The sequence below is a fragment of the Melanerpes formicivorus genome, unplaced genomic scaffold, assembly GCF_026170545.1.
Source record: "Melanerpes formicivorus ecotype bairdi unplaced genomic scaffold, bMelFor1.0.p_v2 SCAF_6, whole genome shotgun sequence".
NCBI classification, from domain to species: Eukaryota; Metazoa; Chordata; class Aves; order Piciformes; family Picidae; genus Melanerpes; species Melanerpes formicivorus.
Genome location: NW_027142358.1, coordinates 11,942,156 through 11,949,837, shown reverse-complemented (window position 1 = coordinate 11,949,837; position 7,682 = coordinate 11,942,156). Strand labels below are relative to the sequence as shown.

Genomic DNA, 7,682 nt, shown 5'->3' with positions numbered 1-7,682 from the left:
CTTCTCTTCTCTTCTCTTCTCTTCTCTTCTCTTCTCTTCTCTTCTCTTCTCTTCTCTCTCTTCTCTTCTCTTCTCCTTTCCTTTCCTTTCCTTTCTTTTCCTTTCTTTTCTTTTCTTTCTTGACAGGGTTTTTTCTTTAGCAGAAGGCACTGAAATTTTCCAATGTCATTTTGACACAACTTTTCAAGGCACAATTTTATTAAATGGTCCAAAGATGATCTGATAAAAAAATTCACTAGAACATAAGAAATTAAAAAATAATGATGATTTCCCCATTTTGAACTTCATGGAGTGTAAATAGAAGGAGTAACTTCAGCAGTTGTAAGCCATTTAACTTATTTAGACTGAATCTTGATCACTTCTTGAAATGGAATGTTATCCCAGGCAGGATTCACCTGAGGTAGGATCTGCGTGTTTCTGTCTTGGACAGATGTGACCCCAGACCATAATGTTCTGGGAAAACCAGACAGGCTCAGTGATGCAGTGCTCCATTCAAGCTCACATCCATCTGTGCTCAACAGGGGCTGGTAAGAACATGCAGTGATTGCCAGAGAAATTGTTCACAGCTAGCCCAGGTATCTCTGCCTACAGCTGCACCATACCATGGCAGGAAACACCCTCTGTAGAGAACAGTCTGAATATTACAATCTCTGAAACAGACAAACAAAAAATCCCACATTTCAGATACAATGAGCAATTCTTTTAAAACTCTGTATAATCCATATACTCCAGCAACACACTGCCTGAAACATTTTACATGGTAGAATGAAGATGAGCTGTTGAGTTTGGGTTATGTAGACCACTGGTAGAATTTTGGCTTTGCAAACCTGGATTGTATTCCCGTTTCTTCCACTCATAAGTCATTTGGTGCCATGGTTTAGTCATGGGGTCTGTGGTGACAGGTTGGACTTGATGATCTTTGAGGTCTCTTCCAACCTTGGTGATTCTGTGACTCTGTGATTTCTTGTTACTCTTCCTCTGTTTCTCATTGGGGAGAATCATGACAGAGTCATTCCGGTATATAAGCTTTTGTCCACTGGCTTAAGTCAAAGCAGAAAGAGTGTTACCCTGAAATACTTCTACCATTTTCTACAAAAAGTCTGTGTATAAAGAAAAAAGTTGAGTGTTTTCTGGTAAATTAGTTGTTTAAACCAAGAAATCATGCCTTAAACACATCAATGGAATAGCCTATGGGGAAAAAAAAAAAAAAAAGTTTGAATAAATTTTTAAAATAAAATATTCTTTTAAAAGCTGATAATGTATTACACAGTACTGTTTACTAGATAAAAATGCATATTGTGTTATTGCAATAATGCTTTTGCAATATGCAGTTCTGGCATGAAAAACTGCTGACGTGTTATGGTGTGGTAAACAAAGTAATTAAATATTTGCAAAGTAAAAGACAGTAGTAACTTGTTGAAAATAGATTATGTTCTTTGGAGGCCACACTATTCCCCATTTTTATGTATTAAAATTTTGCATTAAGATTTAAAACCATATCTTCACTACTCTTTTTTTTTTTGCAAATGTGCATATTTTTCCTAATTCATTACAAAATACTTGCGGATAATTTTTGTCTTCTCTTTATGAACATAGGTTAAAACCAAAATGAGAGCCCACGACTTAATTGCCTTTCAGAGATGGGGGAAAAAAAGGTTATGTCATTTGTTATAAGCAGTTTTTGCACACAGATCAATGCTACTGGATCTTACCACATTTCTATAGAAGCACAGTGAGAGATGGGTTTTTTGTTTGAGCACAGACAGATTAAGTCAAACAATTTTAATATGCTACATTTGAAGTATGCATGAAAAATAAAACTACTCGATATACATACTATTCGTATATGCAGATGAAACAAGACATTGTACCCCAATGGGTGTATGATTGATCTAAATCAAATTGGCAAACATCAGTTCCCTTCCAAAGCACAGAGTGGAATAGGACACCATGAGCAACCATTTAATACACTGCAAATTATTAACAAAAACTACTAGTTCAGCATGGATAAAAAAATACTTGATCAATTTGCTAGTGAACACAATGCAACTGTATGTGGCATCAAAACACAAGAAATTATTTGCTTTGCAGAATGTGAAGTTCCTGCACTTTGGACAACAGTTTCACTCTGGAAATGTAGAAATATCCCATTGTTTACTAAATCATCACATCAGTAACTTACCCCATAAGCTACATTAAGTCTATAGCTCCTGTGAAGCAGCCAGCTCTGTTACATTCCTCATACAAGTAGCAGGAAACCACTGGCAAATTGTAGCTCTTGTGTTCTGGCCACCCAGGACAAGTGACTTGATCAGCATTTCAGTTAGCACAAATGAGCAATTTGTACCATCTGAAGATACAGTCTGGGTCCGAGAAGAGATAGGCTTGCCACTGGAATACACAGAAGCACCTTTGTCTGCCAACATCCTCTTTATTAATAGCCTGCAGAGTGGGCAGTTTCTCAGCCATCTGCTTGCATGAACTCTAAATTTCTTCAACAGCTGCTGATTTTACAGGAGGAAGAGGCTTTGTGTTTGGAAAAAACCTGTGAGCTTTTCCCCTGGTCTCCTGGGCTACCTTTGGGCTTCTTCCAACAAGCGGAGCTGAAGCAGGAAACCTGGTGCAAATTTACTCCTCTTCAGAGAGCAGAAGAGCCATGGCACCACTTCTCCCTCCCAGGCAAGGTTCAGCTGGAGTGTCAATGTTTAGAAATTCAAGCTTTAATGAAATCCAGGAAAAAAAGCAGCAAGTGCCTCAAAATTTTGCTGTTCAATGCAGATTGATGAATGTGGAGGTATTTTGGTGGTGTGTATTATTGGTGCCTTGAAACATAACAGACCAAAAAAGCAAAAAAACTTACATCATTAAAACTACTTCTGAAATAATCTCAACTTTATTGTTCAGCTTTGGTGACTGATTACAGGGTTTTTTTATTATTATTGCCAATTAGCATATTTAAGATTACCTGTGGAGTCAATATAATACATTTGAAATAAATCTGTGAACATTTGTACCTAGAAACTGTGTTTATTTTCAGTCTAACTTTCTTATAGTATTGCATTAACTTATTCTTACTGTTGCTCTATGTAGATTTGAGCCAACTAAAACACAATAGAAAAATCTAATTGAAAGATGCCTTGTTTCACAGGAGGAGTATCTTGAACAGCCTAGTGCTACAGAACCACCTCTGTCTCCGTGGTGGCTGTGCACCACTGAATCTTGCGCACTTGTCATCTGTTGCCATAGATGTTTGTATCCGCAGCCAAAAATTCACCATCCTTTTGATCTAATTCTGCTGTGACAGAATAAGCTATTGCTCCATTTGTCCAGATGTGCTGTTTGGTGCTAATATCATTGGTGAGTGACCTCAAATGCATTCTTTTGATTTTCTTTGCTAGTCTTGCAAAGCACAATAACATTGAACTAAATATCATAGAAAATCCACACAGGAGAAATGATGCAGTGTAGCTGCCAGTTGTGTCCACAAGCCAACCTGTAGGAAAACAAATCATGATTTTTTTAAAATGCCCACCAAAATTCTAGTACTTTAGAAATGGTATGATCAAAGGGAGTTTTATAAACTTCTGGAATTACCACATATAAATACCATCAAACAATGTGGGTTTACAATTCCATACTTTTGCCTCCTGGGACAGGAATGGATTTGTCCCCAGCAGTCAGGTAAGGTCTTTTTTATGGGCTTCTGTTTAGAGGTCACACCCATGAGAAAAGGCACAACAGTCGTCACCACAAGACCAAATAAACATCTCTCAACAGTATGGATTTAACTGTCAGTCTTTAGACAAGCTTCAAAAGCCTTGGGATTAAATATTGTGTGCATGAGACCCTCAAATAGAAATATCTAGTGACTTATGCCCTACATTCGTGAATCCCTAAAAATAACTCCATTTTGTTATATTCTTTGTTATGAAAAGTCAACTTAAAAGCTTCATGAGCAGTGATTAATTGGGACATTATGTGAACAGCAGACAAAATATGCAAGACATATACACATACATACTATAGTACTAAAAGGCATGTCAAGTTCTTTCTAAAGAGTAGTGAAAGTACAGCTCTCATCCTTACTTTGCCATAATGGAGCCAATGGGGAAAATGATAGATATTAGAGTGATAAGCTTGTGACCAAATAGTATGAAGATGACTCGCCCACCCCTTCAAAGCAGTTTGGAGAGAAGCAGCTCAAGTCCTCCACACAAAAAAGACCCAACTTTGGAATGAAACTCCCTTTAGGTTGCATTTTCAAAATCATGTATTTTCACAGTGGAATCTTCTGTTCTTTCTACTTGCACAGTTCTGAACTACATGAAGTCATGATGTAACAGCTCTTAGAAGCCCCAGGTGTTTCATACTAGTTTGGTTGGTTGGTTTGGTTGGTTTTTTGTGTGTTTTTGTTTGTTTGGTTGGTTGTTGTTTTGTTTGGGTTGTTTGTTTTTTGTTTTTTTCAGGTACTCTCTATGTAGAAATCATCGCATTGAGACAGAGCTTAAGTAGCATGTGAAGTTTCATGAAGATTGACTGCCCGGGGCTACCTCCATTCAGTGTGCATTTGCTGTTCTTCCTCTCTTTTTACGTCACACCCTCAGGTAAGTCTGAAATAGTGATAAGATTATAGGAAAATAATTTGTGAACTGACCTGCAACAGGTGGGCTCACTAGATATGGTATGGCATGCAGAAAATACACAACACCTAGTGCTGATGATAAGGAAGAAGTTCCAACTACGTCTGCTGTCACAACAGGGATCAGCGTTACATAGGCTCCATCGAAGTAGCCAAAGGTAAATGAGAAAGGCACAAGCAAAGGGAAATTTTGGAGAACTGGCAGGAAAAGACAACAAAGGCCATCCATTCCCACAGCGAAGAGGTAGCAAAAGTGCCGATGCTTCTTCAGACACCTGCAAATTTCAAAATGGAAAAAGAAAGAGATTATCACTGGACACAGCATCTCATTTTATGCACCAACAAGAAGCACTTCAGTCTCTCTCACTCTCTCTTACACAGTTCAAATTTTAGTCCATTTTCTTACACAGTCCTCAGGATGAAAAGCTCCACTCTGATGAGCCCACACAGGGAAAGCTACTCACCTACAGCTTCAAAAGCAGCTGGTAAGCAATAGCTCATGCTGTCTGTCATGCTTCCTGCCTCTACTGAGGGAAGCTGCTCCACTACAAGAATTTTACAGTCTTCTGAAGTTTCAGTGTTTTGCATCCCAGTTCAGCAAGGTGTTCCCAGTATTATGCAAAAAGTATTATAGTATACCTATTTTAGCTGTGATCTTTTTTGTCAGCCCTTAAACACTGGAATTACCATGAGCAAAGCAATTCCCTTTCTCCCCTCAATGACTGATTTTCCCCGCAAATTGAATATACACAAAGAATGTATCTTTTAGAATCAAAATACTTCTTAATATAGCCAGTCTCTACTGATGACACAGATGCTGCACCAAAGCATTGTAAATTCTCATGTACTGGAAAGCATGTATCAATTTTTGGTCAGTTCTTCTGAGCATGTGCCTGACAGTGTTGGGCCCAAACCTTGACCCTTTTCCATAACTTCTGTTATGGAAAGGCAGAAGAATTAGAGACGCTCAAGGAAACAAGTACAGAGGATCATGCTCAATGTACCTCAGGCAGGGGGTTACATTCCTCCTGTCAAATGCAAAAACTTTGCACAAACCCATAATTTCTCAGGAAAAAAAAAATCCCCCCAAAACATCAGAATTTAACAAATTCAGAAAAGACAAAACCATTAAATAGTAAGTATTCACAAAAGTTAGTGTCTTGTTTTCTTTCTTTTTGAAGTTACACAACCTACAAGAAAACTATTGCAACTCCCTTGCATCCAGCCTCTCATCAGATAGAGCTTACACTTGCTTAGCCATAAACCATTACCTTCTGTCTGTCAGCCATCCAAAGGTGACATTACCAATGATGTCTATGACACCAAGTATGGACATGAGAAAGGCAGCCTGGTGATGACTTACTCCAACGCTCAAAGCATAAGGCACTAGGTAGACAAAAAGAGGGCTACAGCCATAAGCCATAAATAAAATTGACACCGCCAGCACCATGAAACCTGGCATCAGTAAAAAGTCATATTCCTTTCTTGAACAGTAGCATAAACATTCATGAGACCACACTTTGATTAAAGGTGAACAGATGGACATTCTCTTCAAGTCTCGTTTCTGTTCTTCAGGGACATAATCCTGTTCAAGAAACTCAGGAGCAGTTTTGCAGTCCTCCTTTAGGGCAATTGGCCGCATCAAGGCACCACAGACACAGAGGTTTAAAACAAAACCTCCCAGGATGAGTAAAGCTCCATGCCAGGAAAACTGCTCGATTAAAAGTTGAACCACAGGGGCCAGGATGAAGGTACCGATTCCACTTCCTGACATGGCTATTCCATATGCCAGTGCTTTTCTTTTGTTGAAATATTTGCCCACCATCGCAATGGCTGGAGAATAACAGAGTGCAAACCCAAGTCCTGGAAGAGAAAGCACAGTGTGGATGGCTTAACACTAAGCATAACATATGAAACACATTACATTACATCAAATAGTCTATTTTCATCAGGACTAATTAATAAGAAGCCTTTTCTGATTCTATATCACACAGTCCAGTCATAGTGTGAAGAGAAACCAGGATGACTCCTCTCTTTAACTGTTAAGATCATTGACTTGACAAACCTAATGGATCATCATTAATCCACAATACAATGGCTCAGAAAGAAGTGATGAGGTTCACTTAGGAACAAGAAAAATCAACAAACGTGAGAGAAATGGTGTGTCAGCCTCTCTCTCCTGGATGCAAGATGAGGTCTTGTCCCAGGGTCTGTGCAATATCATTGGACACACTGTCCTCATGAGGCACTACTTTGTGTTTCCGTCACTTGAAATCATGAACATTAATTTTCAGCTCTTTGAAACAGTGCAAAAAGGTTTGTAACTAATATTCTACAATAAACCTTTTTAGTCAGCTAAAGAAACTCCATACAGTAGTTGCTTGGATTCCTGACTATTTTAAATCCCTGCCTTCAAGCAAAGAAAAAGCCTCAGAAAGTAAAGTAATGTTCAATCTAATAAAAAAATAAGATCCATCTCTCAAATGGGGAAAAGGAGTTTGCACAGAACAAGAAAGCAGATTTTAATCAGCAAATCCTTGGCCTAACACTAAAACATATTTCTGAATCTGCTGCAGAAATGAGCTCCTGACTAGCTGATTTAGAGAATGTCCTGCACTGAAGGAAAAACAGTTCCCATTCCCTTTGGCAGAACTTGCCAATAGAGAAGGTAATTACCCAGCACTGTAACCAGCTTTCCACATCCTCCTCAAAGGCTGCACTGTGCAGAATGAGCAATAAGCCTGCCAGGATGGGGGTAAGTCGATTAAAGGGACTCCAGACAGTGGGTGCCCCTGCTTTGGCATGCCTCAGGAGGTGAGGGGACAACCGGGGCAGAGAGCTGGGATTGTGGGCAGCAGAGCCACAGAAGCAGTCCTGAGCTGGACATCATTACTCAAAAGCTCTATTTGGCATACATACCATTTATTTTTAGAGCTGGCAAAAAAGCCAATAAATGTCCTGAGAAATGTAGAATTGCAAAGTTTGGGGCTGCAAATATCTTCATATCTCTTAGAAGGAGCTCTGCTACTTATTGCCACTCCCC

The 7,682-nt window shown here is 39.0% G+C and overlaps 1 protein-coding gene across 6 annotated transcripts in view; it reads right to left on the bottom strand.

The window, feature by feature from the left end:
- Nucleotides 1-2,871: 2,871 nt before the first annotated feature.
- Nucleotides 2,872-7,682, bottom strand: part of SLC16A12 (solute carrier family 16 member 12) — a 30,492-nt gene continuing 25,681 nt past the window's right edge. For all 6 annotated transcript variants that reach the window (XM_068139707.1, XM_068139703.1, XM_068139708.1 and 3 more), the window contains 3 exons: nt 5,911-6,502; nt 4,655-4,914; nt 2,872-3,493 (listed from right to left, as the gene is read on the bottom strand). In XM_068139707.1, coding sequence (XP_067995808.1) covers nt 3,231-3,493; nt 4,655-4,914; nt 5,911-6,502 — 1,115 coding nt within the window. In that variant the 3' untranslated portion in view covers nt 2,872-3,230. The remainder of the gene's footprint in view (nt 3,494-4,654; nt 4,915-5,910; nt 6,503-7,682) is intronic.